The sequence below is a fragment of the Pleurodeles waltl genome, chromosome 8 (assembly GCF_031143425.1).
Source record: "Pleurodeles waltl isolate 20211129_DDA chromosome 8, aPleWal1.hap1.20221129, whole genome shotgun sequence".
Taxonomy (NCBI): Eukaryota; Metazoa; Chordata; class Amphibia; order Caudata; family Salamandridae; genus Pleurodeles; species Pleurodeles waltl.
The window spans coordinates 1229894336-1229913914 of record NC_090447.1 but is presented as its reverse complement, the minus strand read 5'-3'; the positions used below and the strand labels follow the sequence as shown (position 1 = coordinate 1229913914).

Sequence of the window (19579 nt, the reverse complement as noted above, 5' to 3'; positions counted from 1 at the left end):
TTCACAATTCACCTGTCACATGTCACTATCTGTGCCAGGTGAACACAGTGCTGTTCCGTTTTTCCCTTACAGGTATGGATCTACAAGTTTAGCTGCCAAAAGGATGAGTAAAAAGTCAGGAATGAATTAAGTGGTCACATCCAAGCCAGGACGTTTGATATCCAAGCATAGTCACTAAAATGTGGTTGGTAATACGAGAAGTAACATTATTTTTTGTTAATAGTGTTATATAATTTGATTGTGGTGTGTCTTATTCACACTGTACAAAAGAAATACACTGTATACCACAGGCTGGTGGGCTAGACCGAGGAATACGCGAGGTGTGTGTAAAGAATTGATGTTTGCATTCTCATGAGCTCTTTTGGGGTGAGTGTGGAACTGCAAATGCCCAAGGTGACAGAGGCAGGGGTGGTTTTAATGATGCCTTACGTCCAGTTTTCCGCTGGTGCAGGTCCTCGCCTGATCATTCTTCTTCTTCTTGTACGTGTCTTTGTACATCTTGTTGCGGTGCTTCTTGCACATCCAGGGCTTCCTCTGCTTGGCGCCCTGAATGCAGGTCTCGTGGCAACCCGGGTAGGTGCAGCTTCTGGTCACGTTTTCATTGTCGCCAGAGTTGTACTCCTCGTCTAACACCAGTTCCAATTCCTCCGGGCTGGCTGTGTTTTCCCGGGGATCTGAGGTCTCCATCGGGTCTTCGCTCTCATCCTCTAGTTCGTCTTCCCCGGGTGTCACCATGCTGTAGTATACTCGGATCCCTGCCAACTCCAGCGTGCCTTGGGACGCCCGCAACAACTCCAGGCCGCCTTGCTGCAACTCGGGGCTGCCCTGCTGCGTACCAGAGACAGCCTGTTGTAGGTCCACACTGCCCTGCTGAACGAACACATTGCCAGGTGTGGCCTGCTGCAGAAGCTCCGGACTATCCTGTTGTAAACCCCGTTGCAAAATTAAGTTGTTCTGCTGCATACCAGTGGTGACATGCTGTAGGTCCATCGTGCACTGCTGTATGTCCAGGTTTCCCTGTTGAACAGATGGATTGCCCTGTTGCTGGGCCCTCGTGTTCTCTGCCTCTTCGCATGCCTGCATTAGCACCAGAGTGACAGTGGGGACTGCCCCAGTGCCCTGCACACCTTCCATGGTGACACTGATGCAGAGCAAATCGAGACTCACATTATAGGCTCAATCAATGGTGTGAAGAGAAGAGAAAAATACAAATCAAAACTGCTAATGGGGACATTTTTTTTTTAGAGCGGAGGGGCGTAGAAGTGGAAATAAGCCAATCCCCTAACGAAACAAGCCCGAAACAGAACGCGCTTCTTAATGTAGACGAAAAGGTACTCAAGGAAAACAATTATTTTTCACCTTAATTTCGGTCTCCTATGATTTGACGAATAAGCCAAGCGGTGTGCCTGGTTGTTTTTCCCTTCAGGAGCAACCTTTGAGAACGATCTCCTAGTATTGCAAAGAATGCGTAAAAAATAATTCACGTGCCATTGAACTTATTAAAATGTAGTAATATGAAACCTAAAACACCACGATCGATATCTTACTGCTTCAACACCAATGCATTTTATTATTAGTAGCGTCATCGTTGCTACCATTGGGAAAATAATATTAAACATGGCAACTGTGCTGGTGTTGAGGAGCTAAGGCGGTACCGGTCTTTGAGAGAACAACGAATTCATCTGTTTTCCAATTGCGAGGTCTATAGGACTGTGTCTTGTGTTTCTTATCGGTAGATTCGTCACTAGTAGTTATAACCGAAAGGGCTTTTCTGCCCTTTCTATCCAAATGGGTTGGTCGCACGCCCGATTGCAGGGCTTGACTGTGGTAGAACAGTGATTGTAGCTTTACCAGAATGGATAATTGGCGAATGTACTTCAAAGAAAAATAATTTTTTTTCTACAGCACAGCGAGTGAGACAAGCGGAGGCATGGCGGCTGGTTTCAAGTAGGTACAGTGGATACATGTTTGGGGCTTGCGAAAGCAAACCCGCCTTGCGCCGGCAGACCCATGGCCTGCAGTTGAGCAGCCCAGACGGCTGATCTTTTGTAGACTAGAAGGGAGGGTTGGTATCACAGTTAGTATAGCCATATGAATACAATTACAGTCACTACTTGTCTTTCAACCCCCTTTTCATACATTTTGGTATTACATTACCAGCAAGCAGTAGGGTTGGTGAGTTACGAATAATTGACTAGGGCTTTCCTTTTCGCCAGCTTCTATCAGAAAACATTCTTCACAGTCGAAAAGTAAAACAAAAAACATTTTTGGTTTTTAAACTGTGGCAGTTTCTTGTTTAAAACGGGAGTAGTTCGATAGATGCAACACCGCCCTGGAGAAAAGTACAAAATATCACCCTTTGCGAATTTAACAACCATCGTAACCTTTGCATATGTCCAAAAAAAGACTGAATGCGATAGCCAGAGCGAGATTACTATTCAGCTGATGGAGAAGAACAGCACAAAAAAGTGAAAATGCGGCTTATGTTCTGATTCGATTTAAGACACGGAGGCGGATATTACGCTTCCTTACTATGTTCTTACTGCTTATGTTTTTAAATTACATTAAGAAAGAAAACCTAATATGAGCTTCCTTTCTCGACATATACTTTAGACCAGGTCATCTCGCTTTGTCTCCCCGACTAAGTGAGTTACCTTTGCAATCTATTGACTTAGCATTGGCAAAAAACGTGGTTTACATATACGTCGTGACTGTACGGTGACCCAACATAATGATTTGTGTACGCATGCGAATCGTCGTGCATGCGCGTATATATACTGCATGACGAGGGTACCATTCTATTTTTTTTTTAATTTTTATTACCATTAATAGGCGGCGGTGCCTGTCTTGGAGCGATAAATAAATAAATACACATAATTTAAACATACATAAGCGCAGTTTGAATAAAGAAGTAGCTTGGCAGCAAAAGTCGGCTCTCCTAAGAAAATAAAAATACCCTTTTTAAAAAAACAAACAACAAAAACCGGCCACATTATAGGAGCGCTTAGTAGAAATGTGAACGCTGGGGGGTGTTGGCAGTGGAGCAATAGGGAAGGAATACATTAAAAAGCAAACAAAAAAAAATCCAGTGGTCGGTGAAGCAGTGAATGTACTGTGAAAGGGAGCTGCACAGAGTGCGCAGGGGGAGAGCATTGCTATTTTTTTTGGGGGGGGGGGGGGGGGAGCAGCATGTGAGACAAAGAGAGCATAAAATGTACACTCCCATCGAATGCTGGGAAAAAAGTAGTTTCCTGAATGTGAGCGGTAGGAGAATACAATCAATCCAACCAAAAGGATGCTAAATACGTTATTTTCAAGGGGAGGAAAGAAAGCAGTTGAATAAGAAACAAGCAATTTTTATTAACAGGAAAGTCAACCAGTAGTAAGCATTCGGTTGATTTAAAGCCCTCTGTGAGTTTTGGTATTGTACACTATAAGTTTTTCTGAAAACAGCTGAAAGCTGTAAGCTCTCTGCAGGCCAGGCTTAAAAAAAGTCAGACTTGTTTGAACAAACACAGGACTTATATTGCATTAAGTATGTGGCACAAGGGGGTGTGGCTAAGATGGTGGCGAGCCCAGAAATACCCCACCCCTAAAACCACCCGCCACTAAAACAACCCAAGTCCCCCCACCTGCCCCTAAAACAAACCCCGACCCCCCCCCACCCCTGAAACTAAAACTACCCTGACTCCTGCCCCTAAAACTAAAACAACCCTGACCCCACCCCTAAAAGTAAAACTACCCCAACCCCCGAGCCCTAAAAACTAAAACAACCCGACCCCTGCCCCTAAAACTAAAACAGGCCCAACCCCCGCCTCTTCCCCTAAAAGTAAAACTACCCTGAGCCCTCCTTACCCCCACACCTAAAACTACCTGACCACCCCAGACCCTAAAACTAAAAAAATAAACCCACCCCTAAAAACTACCCCCAACCCTGCCACAGCCCCACTTACCTGACTTCATCCTTTCCCAATGCTGACTCCCTTTTTCTGTGCCTTAAATACGCATGTGCGTTGTTCAGCACATGCGCGGTTAAGACGCATAAAAACAGTCGTTGTTCACGCAAGCGTGGTTCCGCTTGCGTTATTCACAACTTCGTTGTTCCGGAGTCGTGCTTACGGGTATTTACCTTACTGAAGAGCTCTGACACAGGCCCCAAATAAATCCTGCTTGATACTGAGGTTCGGCAGGGAGCGAGGCTGTCCACACCCCACCTTCCCCCGCTGTCGAGAGTGGTGAATGGCTTGACACCGGAGTGGAGGCTGCGATGGAGCACCGGCCCAAGATGGGGCCTTTCCATCGAGGAAAGCGGCGGACGAGGCCTGTGTAGTGGTGGGAGTGGCGGCCTTCCTTGTGCCATGGCCACCATGCGGCCTGGCGAGGGACGCGGCTAGCACCTGGGCTACTGCAGACAGAGCACAACATCCTTGGTGAATCCAGCATTGGAGGAGTCAGCGTGGGCGTCGCGCACCCAACACCAGTGATTGGTGGCGTGAGGCCAAGGGCAGCGTTGTGGCCGGTGCCCCCTCACCACCCGGTGCAGGCAATTGGGCAGCCAGTCGGGTGGGGAGACGAGTGGTACCCTGGGTGGTGGTCACGGTGGCCTGGGCTGGGCACTCAGAACACGAGCTGAAGGAGAGGGCGCACAGAGCGACAGAGGAGGCCGGGCACCTGTATGGAGACTGGAGCAGTGGAGGATCCAGTCTGAGGGGGCTGACCTGGACATTCGCCTTCTGGAACCTCTTTCCCACATTGCCCGGCCGGCGGGATGGCGGATGATGACCTTTTGGGGGTGAGACCCCAGTCCATGCAGTACAGATGACGCCGGAGCTCCCTCCGAGCTAGAGAGGTGTAAATTGACCCTGAGAAAGGGTCGCCTGCTCAGAGGTGGGAGCAATGAGTCAGTGACATGGCAGTGAGGCCCTAGTGAGGAGCTGAGTGGGGGACCAGTGGGTGTCCCCGCCGGGGGTCCCCCACCCTTTTCTTTCATTTGTACACCGGTGCTGCCTGGACTTTGCCTGAGTTGGGCAGCACCTGAGGAGCAAGCGGCAGCTGGCTAGCGGACCAGGGGTACGAGGCCGGCATGAATTATGACCTGCAGTCTGCTTGCCGACCCCCCGCAGAGAGGGCCCCCGGCTGGGGGTTCTCCGTTACATCGCGGATGTCCTGAATGGGACAGGGTGCTGCTGCCCTGAGGCCTAGGCGCTGACGCCTCCCCCGCCACCAACACCCATACACCAACTTAACTGCCAGCGTAGCAGAGAAATTTCCGGAGAAGAAAACGGCAGAATCCTCCGTGGGCATTCTGGATCCCACCAGCTCCTGGCGGCACTCGATGCTCCCTGGTAGCCATGATCAAGGACACCGGCCCGTGCCCCTCTTGCCAAGGGAAATGGGCATATTAGCTAAGGTGGTTGCCCCCCACTACGGGGGACGAGGACCAGTCACCTACACACCTGATCCCGGGCAGTGCTGGCCTTATGCAAGCCATACAGGCCTCCTGGGTGACCCTGGAGGGTGGGATCGGCAAAGTAAGGTTGGAGGTATCCCTACTCGGGTAGGACCTACGGAATGTTGCAGACTGCCGAGACAAGAATATCGGACCTGAAAGACGCAGTCCACTCCCTTCTAAAGGAGGTCATGGAGGACCGTGCAGTTAAAAAAGATGTTGTATGGCGCCTTGAAGATGCCGAAAATAGAGTGCAAAGAAATAATCTATGCTTTGTGGGCTTCTCAGAGGGTTCAGAAGGCGCTAACATAATCAAGTTTCTGAGAGACTGGTTTACACAAGTGATTCAGAAGGAGAAATTACCTTCATGCTTTGTGATCAAGCATGCCCACAGGGTGCTGAGTTACAGACCACCCCTCCCCCCTGGGCCTCACTGAGAGCAGTGATAGCGAAATTCTTAAACTACCAAGACCGGGACCTAATCCTATCAGAAGCCAGGAGATTGAAGGAGGTGCACCAAGAAAAGTCACGGATGCAAATCTTCCCCACCTAAACCAGGGAAGTTTAGAGACAACGTCACACCTTTGATGGAGTGAAAGCCAAGCTTCATACGCTTCAGTTGCAATATATGCTTATCTTCCTGGCCAAGTTGAGAGTAATTTTACAAGGGGAAGCACTCTTCTTCCAAACCCCAGAGGAGGCCTGGCAGTGGTTGGAGGAGAGGCTGCCTCAGGCAGACAAGGCAGTGAAAAGGATAGCAGATTCTCTGCCTCGCGGTAGAGGAGTTGCTCACTATGGGTGTCAGCGACCCCACCGACTTTAGGGGCCAAGCCCAATCAGAAAGCGTAGGCCATCCAGGCAGTAACAGTCCAAACCAGTGGCATGCTCTCCCACGCAATCCTCAGACTCCGAAGGGGGCGACCACGTAGATGTGAAGAGCAGCAAAGAGGCCTCCCAGCATGCATCAGAGACTCGCGACTCAGGTGAAGCCAACAAGATGGAAACCCCAGAATCTCTACATCCCCTGGCTTCTGCCATAGCCCACCTGGAGGAGGGAACGTTGGCCCAAGACTGGACAGGATCCACCAAACAGACTCTCACATAAGCGGGCGATTGACCTTGTTCGCTGCTAACCAACAGAACATGGGGCACCAGAATGGAATTAAGGACACCCCCCTCCCCCAGGTATCATTGCCTTTTCGTCTAATTGACTTAGTTTCTGATTAGTGGGTCACCCATACCAAGCAGTGACCCAGTTGGCCGCCTGGTGTCGAAAAAGTTGATATAAGTTTCAAGTTGGGGTAATTTATCATGGGAAGGGTGGGAATATAGACCTCTCCGATCCCTGCAGAACAGTTTGTTGATTTGGAGTGGTAAAATCTGCAGAGCACAGAGGGGAGTGGGGTGGGGGAGTTGGGAGTTTTAATGTTTTATAATCATTTTGGCTCTAAAGAAACTGGGACAGGAGCAATGCAGCAATCACGATGTAGCAGCAGTACGCTGGGAAAACACCTGTTTGTTGGGTTTAGGGTAGACGGGTACTGTATACTTCAGCCGTACACACGTAATGGGTGAGAGTAGCAAATACATTATGCTGTCCTGGAATGTCAATGGACTATAAAATTAAGACACATGTCGGCCATAGTTTTCCTTCAGGAGACCCACCTTAAAGGCCCATACTGTAGTTTCCTTGGCAGGGTTCTTATTCTGTGCTGGCACACGCAGGATTCACCACTGGGTGCAGGGTGGTGGCCATCCTGGTAAAGAAGCCCCCCCCCCCTCCTCCATTTCGGATTACTAGACTTTGGAGAGATCCCGCAGGTACATTTGTTGCGGTGCAGGAATATTGGAGCAGGCAGGAGATGAAGCTGGTGAGAGTCTATACCACATTCAGAACTCCAAAAGCAACGTCAGTGGGAAGTACCACATAATCACATTTATAAAGAATTAAGATCCAGGTATAGGCAAGCTAACCAAGTATATTAATCCTGGTGTGTAGATTCAGTCGATGCCGATGAAAAGTAAAGAACCCAGTGACCGGAATGGTATAAACTACCGGCAAAAAACATGCTTAAAAACAAGAATTCCAAAGGATAGTGACCACATAACCAGAAGTGAAAGGGTAGATAAAGTGCATAAAGGAAAGAAAAAAAACACAAACAAGTGCAACCACATGTCCCCTTATTCCGAGTATATAATAAGAAGAAACGAAGAGATGTCTATAAAGATTGGGGGTGGCACGTATCCTGTGTCTGAAGGAGTTGAGAAACTTATTTCGGGTTTGTTCAGGAATGCTGTAGAGAACATAAATGTGTAAGAGAGCCATAAGGACAAGGTGCCTGATACTGGTTATGAATCGTATAGTATATTACATCTTATGTACTATAATTCAGTTGAATGATCTTAGTCACAAGGAGTGTAGTCCAAAAGAGTTTATAAATGGGTAAGGAAACCTTGGATAAAATAAGGATGTTGGTTGGACAGGTTTGTTAGCCTGTATCCGAAAGATATGTTCAATGAGATAATCTTCACAATATGGAGGATACTTCCAAGAACACCAAAATAGAACCACAATGTGTTTTAAAAATAAATAAAAATAAAAACAAAAAAAAACCTCTGCAAAAGATGTAGGCTTTAAGAGGACCACCCTAAAAAAATGGCATACAAATACAGACCCTGTGACTAAGGCAACTGGTGTTTAATATTACCTTACCACCTGCATATATAAGTGAAGATTGTGATAGGCCCATCGCATCTAAAAGTGAAAACAATATACATATTCAGGTGTAGGAAATTAGTCAACAAAAACCAGTGAGGGCATAATTTGTAGTTTATGGATGTAGCTAATATGTGGGAAGGGGAGATGTCTAAAAAAAAAACTACCCAGAGAGAACTTGACATTCTGCCATTCATATTGAAGGAGACAGAGTGAAATTATGTCTTTATTAATCATCTCAGTAGGGTCCGTAATGGTCATAGGTTGGCGCAAACCGAGGGGTTCTCTATTTAGACAAAGCCAGCAACAACGTTTGAAAAGGATCCAAAAGAGAATTTAGCAAGGATGAAAGTGAGGGGGGGGACATGGCGGCTGGGTAAAGGGTGTTGCCAGGAGCTCTGAGACAATCCTGCCGCACTGAGGGAGAAACGGATGCCTTCCTCCTGAAAAGGCTCCTACCTGGCTTCAGTTGGGGGCGGCACAGCTCTGTGCAACGAAACACGGAAGAGACGCTGGCGGAGGCGGTGTGTAGAGGAGAACAAGACGGCTGGTTGTGGCGCGGCCAGCACGGTTCGGGAGGCAGCGCCTGGGTGGATGTTGTTTGGAGTTTCCGCCGGGGGAGGTGCTTCTCAGCCCGCTGTGACCTTCGTGGAGCAGGGGGCGCGAGAGCTGTTCTCCTGCCGAGAGAGGTGGTGAGAGGAGGTCATGGGTGATGCGGGTTCTGTGCTCAGCAGGTTTGGAGCTAATGATGCCGGCCCGCAATCAGAGGAAAGTGCACGCAGAGGATACATTTTATGCCCCTCATTTTTCTGTGCAGTCCTTGCAGGACGGTAAGAGGACTTCTTTAAGGAGTACAAGCGTGGGAGGCCACCCACAAGTCCTTGGAAAGGTGGATTAAGGGGGAAAAAAGCTTTTGGTAGGGAAGAAAGATAGGCTGTGACTGTAATGCCTGGAAAAATTCAGCCCAGCAAGGGAAAGGGTGCTGAGATACAGAAGAGGCTAATTGGAGACAAGAAATTAACACCTTTTAATGGCATTTTTTAATTCCCAACCAACGCCAGTTAGTGATGCTGAGGCAGTGAAAGTGGATATAGGGCCCCATTGACGTGCGCTTCGGTGGATCATGGATTAGAGGTGCGAGAGCTGGAAATGAGTAGTGAAGAGCCCCCTCCACTTGTTGATGATTATAATCTTTCCAGTATGCAGATGCCATTACCGATCTCCCCTGCCGTTTCTGAACTAGCTTCTCAAGAAGAGTCCCTAAGTTCACAGAAGCTTTCGATTACTTTAAGTAACGAGATTAGAGAAAGGTTTCAGATCTCTGAAAGTAACCAAGAGAAAATTAAAGAAGTGTGTGTTGCAATGGAAGGCAAGATAAGTCTGTTGACGGAGAGAATTTCCAGCCTGGAAAAAGCCGTAGAGGAACAAGAGAAGCAAGTATGTGCGAATAGTTATGAGATTTCCCAGCTGAAACCAGGAGAAAAAGCTATTCAAGATAAGCTAGAAGTGCTGGAAAATCATTTGAGGAGGAATAATATTAGGCTGTTGAATGTTCTAGAAGGGCTGGAAAGGGCCGATATTAAAGGTTTTGTTATTTCTTTACTTAGAGACTATATTCCTAAAATTGGGCACCTGAACTTGGAGGAGGATATCCAAAGAGTACATCAAGACCCTTTCAAGAAAAGTGCTGCCAGGAAAGCCCAGAGGAGAATCCTTGTTAACTTTGCAACACATTCTATCAAAGAAATTATTCTTTCTGAATCACTGAAAGTTGGCAGCTTCACAAAAGGGGACTGGTCTTCCCGTGTACGATCTGATGTCTCCAGGGCTACATTAGATAGGCAGTGGGAGCTGGGAAAGTACATGCAGGCGCTTCAAGCTTTGGGGGCAACGGTTCAGATGAAGTTTCCGGCTGCTCTAAGGATAATGTGGAAGAATAAGACTTATAATATTAGGGAGCCAAGCGAAGTTGGTACTTTGATAGAGCGGATGAAGGCATTACTCTAAGAAATCTGGATGAATATGTAGGTTGTCTCTCAGAGAGCTCCAATGGGGGGCCATTCGCCTTTTCCCAAATGAAGAAAGGGGGGGTTCCCCTGGGTGGGATGGTAAGGAGGAAGGGTTTGTTCGGGGGGGGGGGGGGTTGTCACCTTTTTCTTCTTTTGCAAACTGGGTGTGGGAGCAAATGGGGGGGAAACACACAAAAAATGTCAGTTCTACATTTTGATGTCCTTAAGATACTTAGGAAACTTTGGGTTCTACTATATGCTTGTTTTTGTCTTTTCTTGGGTCTCGGGGCATAAATATAATCAGCTGAAGGTTCTCTCTTGGAATGTAAATGGAATTAGGGTTAAGACAAGAAGGGGGAGGATCTTGGAGTTTTTGCACAGAATAGAGGAGGAAGTAATCATCTTACAAGAAACACATTTGCTACGGGAGGAGTGGGAAGAAATGTTGAAGCATGCAAAATGGGTTGATCAAAGTGTGACTATCAATCAATCTTGTGTAGTCAAGGGTGTGGTGATTCTTTTTAAAAGAACTCTGAATGTTAGGGTGGGTAAAGTGGTTGTTGACCCCAAGGGGAGATGGTTGTGTGCCGAGGTTGAAAGTTTTGGATCAAGATTAGTAATAGCAGGATATTATGGTCCCAACACTGATGACCTGGTTCCTTTTCAATAATTATATAACCATTTGCTGATGTCTGAATGCCCAATTATATTAGGGGGTGATTTCAATGTACTTTTAGATCCTAAGTTAGACAAGTCCACTGCCAGGAGCACAGTTAATTCTATAAAATTTCGATTTTGGGTGAAGCAGGCTATTAAGGACCTGGGTCTGATTGACATTTGGAGACCAAAAGGAGGGAAAGGCCCCAGATTTACCTTTTTTAATAAGTATGGTCATCACTCTAGGATCAAATGTTTTTTGTTTTTTTTTCTCCTTCCTCCTAGTGCAGAATAGTTTATGTGAAAGGTTAAAATTGGTGCGCCATGCTCCAGAACACCTTTCTAACCACTCGGCAGTAAAATTGCATTTTGCGCATGGAGCTGAATCGGGTAGCCCTAGATGGACCGTGAATAGGGCTTTATTTTTGGATGATTTAGTAGTGGAGACTTTGAAGCAGGGTACTAGAGAATTATTTTTCATGACTTATGGTTTCGCCTCCTTGCAGGTGGTTTGGGACACATATAAGGCATTTGTAAGGGGCAGGTTGATTAGCTTGGCCGCATGCAAGCATAAAGCAGAGAAAGATTATTTAGGAAGTCTCAAATCTGCAATTGGCCTGCTACAAAACTCCACCTCGACTTCGAAAGATATCAAATTACAGACTACAATGGATTCTCAACTAAAGGGACTGCTAGAGCAAAATTAGAGCAATTTTTGGAAATCAAAAATAAGAGAAGATGGGAGAGTAGTCAATTTCCGCACTATGAGTATGGAGAAGGCTGCAGTAAATTGTTAGCATGGAAAATAAAAACAGATCGGTCAAAGAACAAAATAGTCTCTATTAGAAACACGATTACAGGGTTGAACAGCATACAAGACTCTGAAATAAGGGATAGCTTCGCGTCCTTCTTTTAAAAACTCTACACAGAAGATCTGGAGGTTTCAGAGGAACAGGTTGAAAGCTTTCTAAAGGGTATCCATCTCCCAAGTTTAGATGCAACGCAACGTCAGGAGCTGGAGGCAGGGATCGGGGTGGAAGAGGCAGTTCAGAATCTAAAGAAAGGGAAAGCTCCAGGTCCTGATAGCCTGCCAAACGAGTTATACATTTATCTGTACGAAGAGTTGGCTCCTTATTTGATGGAATTATTCAATCAAATTCTTTTTGCACATAGGGAGGCACTGAAAACATGGGAAGAAGCTACAATTAGCCTGATCTTGAAACCCAGGAAAGACCCAGCAGAATGTGAATCATATAGACCTATTTCATTATTAAATTCAGACTATAAATGGTATACACATATTCTGGCCAAAAAGCTGGAGAGGGCGGTTACCTCTCTGGCCCATGAAGATGAGAAAGGCTTTATTAGGGGAAGACAGCTCCATGTATTGATTTATTAGGTGCAATACATTTAGCCCTTTTTGAAAATACTTCTTTAGAGGTTCTTACCTTTGACGCGGCCAAGGCCTTCGATAGGGTCAGTTTGCTTTTCTTGCAGAAGATGATGGAGGCTTATGAGCTAGGGAATGTTTTTATTAGAGCAATACAAGCTTTGTACAAGAATCCAACTTCCAGAGTTTTGGTAAATTACAAGTTATCTAATAGCTTTAAGTTTGGGCGAGGGACTCGGCAGGGTTGTCCGCTTCCCCCCCTCCTTTTTTGATTTATATATTTAATCATTGGCTGTAATGATCAGAAGCAATACAAATATTTTGCCTTTTTAAAGTAACGGTTGGGAGAAGAAAGTAGCACTTTATGCTGGTGATTTTATGGTATGTACTAAACATATAGTGGGTTCTCTCCCTAGTATATTATCCTCTTTAGAGGAATTGGGTAGAGTGGCAGGTTACCAAGTAAACCAAGAGAAAACAGAGATTATGTGTTGGAACATTACTTACCACAGCCCTTTAGTAAAGGAAGAGATAAGGTATTTGGGGGTGCAAATAACGGGTAACTTGGAGAGGTTGCTAGGGTTAATTGTAATACAGTATGGGAAGAAACAAGGAGGCTGTTGAAGATATGGTCGTGCCTCCCTTCATCTTTTATAGGGAGGTCAAACATCATTAAAATGCCCGTTTGACCTAAATTTACTTTTTTAATACTATTCCTCTTGAATTCAAGTTTAATTGGTTTAAAAACTTGCAGAGGGATTTGACTTCATTTGTATGGGCTTCAAAATGTGCTCGTATAGCATGGAAAACTTTATGCAAGAAGGAGGAGTTGGGGGGTATTCAGACCCCAGATTTCTATAAATATTACTTGGCGTTCCAGCAAAAAAATTTAAGGGTTTTGTTAAACCATAGTTCAGACTTTACCCCCTTTTTAGGGCAATGACTTACTTGTTTGTAAGAGCAGGTGATCATTTTTTGTATAAGTTTGGTCACCCAAAGTACTTCAAAAAGATATGTCTGAAAATATTGTCTGTAGCCGTGTAAGGAAATGCCTCCTTGGCATGGTTACCCCCTGACCTTTTGCCTTTGCTGATGCTATGTTTTGAATTGAAAGTGTGCTGAGGCCTGCTAACCAGGCCCCAGCACCAGTGTTCTTTCCCTAACCTGTACTTTTGATTCCACAATTGGCACACCCTGGCATCCAGATAAGTCCCTTGTAAGTGGTACCCCTGGTACCAAGGGCCCTGATGCCAAGGAAGGTCTCTAAGGGCTGCAGCATGTCTTATGCCACCCTGGAGACCCCTCACTCAGCACAGACACCCTGCTTGCCAGCTTGTGTGTGCTGGTGAGAACAAAACGAGTAAGTCGACATGGTACTCCCCTCAGGGTGCCATGCCAGCCTCTCACTGCCTATGCAGGTATAGATAAGTCACCCCTCTAGCAGGCCTTACAGCCCTAAGGCAGGGTGCACTATACCATAGGTGAGGGCACCAGTGCATGAGCACTGTGCCCCTACAGTGTCTAAACAAAACCTTAGACATTGTAAGTGCAGGGTAGCCATAAGAGTATATGGTCTGGGAGTCTGTTTCACACAAACTCCACAGCACCATAAAGGATACACTGAAAACTGGGAAGTTTAGTATCAAACTTCTCAGCACAATAAATGCACACTGATGCCAGTGTACATTTTATTGTAAAATACACCCCAGAGGGCACCTTAGAGGTGCCCCCTGAAACCTTAACCAACTATCTGTGTAGGCTGACTGGTTCCAGCAGCCTGCCACGCTAGAGACATGTTGCTGGCCCCATGGGGAGAGTGCCTTTGTCACTCTGAGGCCAGTAACAAAGCCTGCACAGGGTGGAGATGCTAACACCTCCCCCAGGCAGGAGCTGTCACACCTGGCGGTGAGCCTCAAAGGCTCACCCCTTTGTGCCAGCACCGCAGGACACTCCAGCTAGTGGAGTTGCCCGCCCCCTCCGGCCACGGCCCCCACTTTTGGCGGCAAGGCCGGAGAAAATAATGAGAATAACAAGGAGTCACTGGCCAGTCAGGACAGCCCCTAAGGTGTCCTGAGCTGAAGTGACTCTAACTTTTAGAAATCCTCCATCTTGCAGATGGAGGATTCCCCCAATAGGATTAGGGATGTGCCCCCCTCCCCTTGGGAGGAGGCACAAAGAGGGTGTACCCACCCTCAGGGCTAGTAGCCATTGGCTACTAACCCCCCAGACCTAAACACGCCCTTAAATTTAGTATTTAAGGGCTCCCCTGAACCTAAGAATTTAGATTCCTGCAACTTACCGAAGAAGAAGACTTCTGAGCTGAAAACCCCTGCAGAAGAAGAAAGAAGACACCAACTGCTTTGGCCCCAGTCCTACCGGCCTGTCTCCTGCCTTCTAAAGAAACCTGCTCCAGCGACCCTTTCTCCAGGACCAGCGACCTCTGAATCCTCAGAGGACTGCCCTGCTTCCAAGAGACCAAGAAACTCCCGAGAACAGCGGCCCTGTTCAACAAAGACTGCAACTTTGTATCCAGAGGAGCAGATTTAAAGACCCCTGCAAATCCCCGCAAGAAGCATGAGACTTGCAACACTGCACCCGGCGACCCCGACTCGACTGGTGGAGAACCAACCCCTCAGGGAGGACCCTCCGCCGACTCCAAGACTGTGAGTAACCAAAGTTGTCCCCCCTGAGCCTCCACAGCGACGCCTGCAGAGGGAATCCCGAGGCTCCCCCTGACCGCGACTGCCTGAACTCCATTTCCCGACGGCTGGAAAAGACCCTGCACCCGCAGCCCCCAGCACCTAAAGGAACGGAACTCCTGTGCAGGAGTGACCCCCAGGAAGCCCTCTCCCTTGCCCAGGTGGTGGCTACCCCGAGGAGCCACCCCCCTTGCCTGCCTGCAACGCTGAAGAGATCCCTTGATCTCTCATAGGAAACCATTGAAAACCCGACGCGTGTTTGCACACTGCACCCGGCCGCCCCCGCGCTGCTGAGGGTGTACTTTTTGTACTGACTTGTGTCCCCCCCCCCCCCCCCCCCCCGGTGCCCTACAAAACCCCCCTGGTCTGCCCTCCGAGGAAGCGGGTACTTACCTGCTGGCAGACTGGAACCGGGGCCCCCTTCTCTCCATTGAAGCCTATGTGTTTTGGGCACCTCTTTGACCTTTGCACCTGACCGGCCCTGAGCTGCTGGTGTGATAACTTTGGGGTTGCTCTGAACCCCCAACGGTGGGCTACCTTGGACCCAAAACTGAAACCTGTAAGTGACTTACTTATCTGTTAAAACTAACATTACTTTACCTCCCCCAGGAACTGTGAAAATTGCACTGTGTCCACTTTTAAAACAGCTAAATGTGTTTTATGTAAAAAGTATAAATGCTAGTGTAATTGTTTAAAGTTCCTAAAGTACTTACCTGCAATACCTTTCAAATGAGATATTACATGTAGAATTTGAACCTGTGGTTCTTAAAATAAACTAAGAAAAGATATTTTTCTATAACAAAACCTATTGGCTGGATTTGTCTCTGAGTGTGTGTTCCTCATTTATTGCCTGTGTGTATGTACAACAAATGCTTAACACTACTCCTTGGATAAGCCTACTGCTCGACCACACTACCACAAAATAGAGCATAAGTATTATCTCTTTTTGCCACTATCTTACCTCTAAGGGGAACCCTTGGACTCTGTGCATACTATTCCTTACTTTGAAATAGTGCATACAGAGCCAACTTCCTACATTGGTGGATCAGCGGTGGGGTACAAGACTTTGCATTTGCTGGACTACTCAGCCAATACCTGATCACACGACAAATTCCAAAAATTGTCATTAGAAATTGATGTTTGCATTTTTAAATTTTTCTAAATTCTTTAAAGTCCTGCTAGGGCCTTGTGTTAGTCCCTGTTAGCATTTCTTTTAGAGTTTAAAAGTTTGGTAAAAGTTTGAATTAGATTCTAGAACTAGTTTTAGTTTCTTAAAAAGTATTCCAACTTTTAGAAGCATAATGTCTAGCACAGATGTGAATGTGGTGGAACTCGACACCACACCTTACCTCCATCTCCAGATGAGAGAGCTATGGTCACTCTGTAAAATAAAGAAAATAGCAATGGGCTCCAGACCTTCCAAACTACAGCTCCAGGAGCTGTTGGCAGAGTTTGAAAGAGCCAACCCCTCTGAGGATGGCAACACAGAGGATGATAGTGACTTGGAGGGTGATTCCCCCCCACCAGTCCTATCTAGGGAGAACAGGGCCTCTCAAGCCCTGACTCCACAAATAATAGTCAGAGATGCTGGTTCCCTCACAGGAGGGACCAACAACTCTGAAATCACTGAGGATAACTCCAGTGAAGAGGACATCCAGTTAGCCAGGATGGCCAAAAGATTGGCTTTGGAAAGACAGATCCTAGCCATAGAAAGGGAAAGACAAGAGATGGGCCTAGGACCCATCAATGGTGGCAGCAACATAAATAGGGTCAGAGATTCTCCTGACATGTTGAAAATCCCAAAAGGGATTGTAACTAAATATGAAGATGGTGATGACATCACCAAATGGTTCACAGCTTTTGAGAGGGCTTGTGTAACCAGAAAAGTGAACAAATCTCACTGGGGTGCTCTCCTTTGGGAAATGTTCACAGGAAAGTGTAGGGATAGACTCCTCACACTCTCTGGAAAAGATGCAGAATCTTATGACCTCATGAAGGGTACCCTGATTGTGGGCTTTGGATTCTCCGATTAGATTCAGGGGGGCTCAAAAATCCTCGAGCCAGACCTGGGTTGACTTTGTAGACTACTCAGTAAAAACACTAGATGGTTGGATTCAAGGCAGTGGTGTAAGTAATTATGATGGGCTGTACAATTTATTTGTGAAAGAACACCTGTTAAGTAATTGTTTCAATGACAAACTGCATCAGCATCTGTTAGACCTAGGACCAATTTCTCCCCAAGAATTGGGAAAGAAGGCGGACCATTGGGTCAAGACTAGGGTGTCCAAAACTTCCACAGGGGGTGACCAAAAGAAAGGGGTCACAAAACCTCCCCAGGGGAAGGGTGGTGAGACAGCCAAAAACAAAAATAGTAAAGAGTCTTCAACAGGCCCCCAAAAACCTGCACAGGAGGGTGGGCCCAGAGCCTCTTCACAAAACAAGTCTGGGTACAAGGGTAAAAACGTTGATCCCAAAAAGGCCTGGTGTCGTAGCTGTAGTCAGTCTGGACACCAAACTGGAGACAAGGCCTGTCCCAAGAAAGATACCACTTCTAACTCCCATCCAGCTAAAACTGGAATGGCCAGTCTCCAAGTGGGATCAACAGTGTGCCCAGAGCAAATCAGGTGTCACACTGAAGCTACATTAGTCTCTGAGGGTGGGGTGGATTTAGCCACACTGGCTGCCTGGCCCCCTAACATGCAAAAATACAGGCAGCAGCTCTTAATTAATGGGACAAGTGTAGAGGGCCTGAGGGATACAGATGCCAGTTTCACTATGGTGACAGAGAAACTGGTTTCCCCTGGCCAATACCTGGCTGTCAGCGTTGGTGACTGGATAAGTTTGTCCAATCAGACTAAAGTACATCCCATGGCTATGGTAACTTTAGAGTGGGGAGGGGTCAATGGCTTGAAACAGGTGGTGGTCTCCTCCAATATCCCAGTAGACTATTTGCTTGGAAAAGACCTGGAGTCCTCAGCATGCGCTGAGGTAGAACTGAAAACCCATGCAGCCATGCTGGGTATCCCTGAACTGGTGTGTGTCAAGACAAGGGCACAGTGCAAGGCACAGGGTGAAAAAGTAGAGCTGGAGTCTGGAAGAAAGGCCCAGCCTACCAAGAGAAAAGGAAAGTCAGCTGGGAAACCAGCTGCAACACAACAAGAAAAAGAGAATCTCTCTTCTCAGGAAGAAGTTCTGCCCTCTGAGGGAACTGAGCCTATGGAGCTGGAACCTTATCAGGTTGAGCTCTTGGGCCCAGGGGGACCCTCAAGGGAAGAGTTGTGTAAGGGACAAGAAACCTGTCCCTCTCTTGAAGGCCTTAGGCAGCAAGCTGCTGAAGAGTCCAAAGGCAAGAAAAATGGAACACATAGGGTCTATTGGGAAATTGGACTCCTGTACACTGAGGCAAGAGATCCCAAACCTGGTGCCACTAGGAGAGTGGTAGTGCCTCAGGGTTTCAGAGAGTTTATTCTGACCTTAGCCCATGATATTCCCCTTGCTGGGCATTTGGGACAAACCAAGACGTGGGAGAGGTTAGTCAACCACTTCTACTGGCCCAATATGTCCCAGAAGGTTCAGGAGTTTTGCCTCTCCTGCCCCACCTGTCAAGCCAGTGGTAAGACAGGTGGGCATCCAAAGGCCCCCCTCATTCCACTTCCAGTGGTGGGGTCCCCTTTGAAAGAGTGGGTGTGGACATAGTTGGTCCACTAGAACCTCCCACAGCCTCAGGAAATATGTACATCCTAGTAGTAGTGGATCATGCTACTAGGTATCCTGAAGCTATTCCCCTTAGGTCGACTACTGCCCCTGCAGTAGCCAAGGCCCTCATTGGTATCTTTACAAGAGTGGGCTTCCCTAAGGAGGTGGTGTCTGACAGAGGTACCAACTTCATGTCAGCATACCTAAAACAGATGTGGAATGAGTGTGGGGTGACTTATAAATTCACTACACCATATCATCCACAAACTAATGGCCTTGTTGAGAGATTCAACAAGACATTAAAGGGCATGATCATGGGGCTCCCAGAAAAACTCAAAAGGAGATGGGATGTCCTCCTGCCATGTCTGCTTTTCGCTTACAGAGAGGTGCCTCAGAAGGGAGTGGGGTTCTCACCCTTTGAACTTCTGTTTGGCCACCCTGTAAGGGGACCACTTGTTCTTGTTAAAGAAGGCTGGGAGAGACCTCTTCATGAGCCTAAACAAGACATAGTGGACTATGTACTTGGCCTTCGCTCAAGAATGGCAGAGTACATGGAAAAGGCAAATAAAAACCTTGAGGCCAGCCAACAGCTCCAGAAGTTTTGGTATGACCAAAAGGCTGCAATGGTTGAATTTTAACCAGGGCAGAAAGTCTGGGTTTGGGAGCCTGTGGCTCCCAGGGCACTTCAGGACAGATGGAGTGGCCCTTACCCAATCCTGGAAAAGAAGAGTCAGGTCACCTACCTGGTGGACCTAGGCACAAGCAGGAGCCCCAAGAGGGTGATCCATGTAAACCGCCTAAAACTCTTCCATGATAGGGCTGATGTGAATCTGTTGATGGTAACAGATGAGGAGCAGGAAGCTGAGAGTGAGCCCCTCCCTGATCTCCTCTCATCAGACCCTAAAGATGGCTCAGTGGATGGAGTGATCTATTCAGACACCCTCTCTGGCCAACAGCAAGCTG

General features: G+C 47.1%; 2 protein-coding genes across 2 annotated transcripts in view; one reads left to right on the top strand and one right to left on the bottom strand.

The window, feature by feature from the left end:
- RFXAP (regulatory factor X associated protein) overlaps positions 1–1290 on the bottom strand; it is a 38228-nt gene extending 36938 nt beyond the window's left edge. Inside the window, exon 1 of the mRNA XM_069205515.1 lies at positions 430–1290. Within this exon, the coding sequence (XP_069061616.1) occupies positions 430–1134 (705 nt within the window). The 5' untranslated portion in view covers positions 1135–1290. The remainder of the gene's footprint in view (positions 1–429) is intronic.
- A 503-nt stretch (positions 1291–1793) lies between these two features.
- Positions 1794–19579, top strand: part of EXOSC8 (exosome component 8) — a 293056-nt gene continuing 275270 nt past the window's right edge. Inside the window, exon 1 of the mRNA XM_069205514.1 lies at positions 1794–1947. Within this exon, the coding sequence (XP_069061615.1) occupies positions 1931–1947 (17 nt within the window). The 5' untranslated portion in view covers positions 1794–1930. The remainder of the gene's footprint in view (positions 1948–19579) is intronic.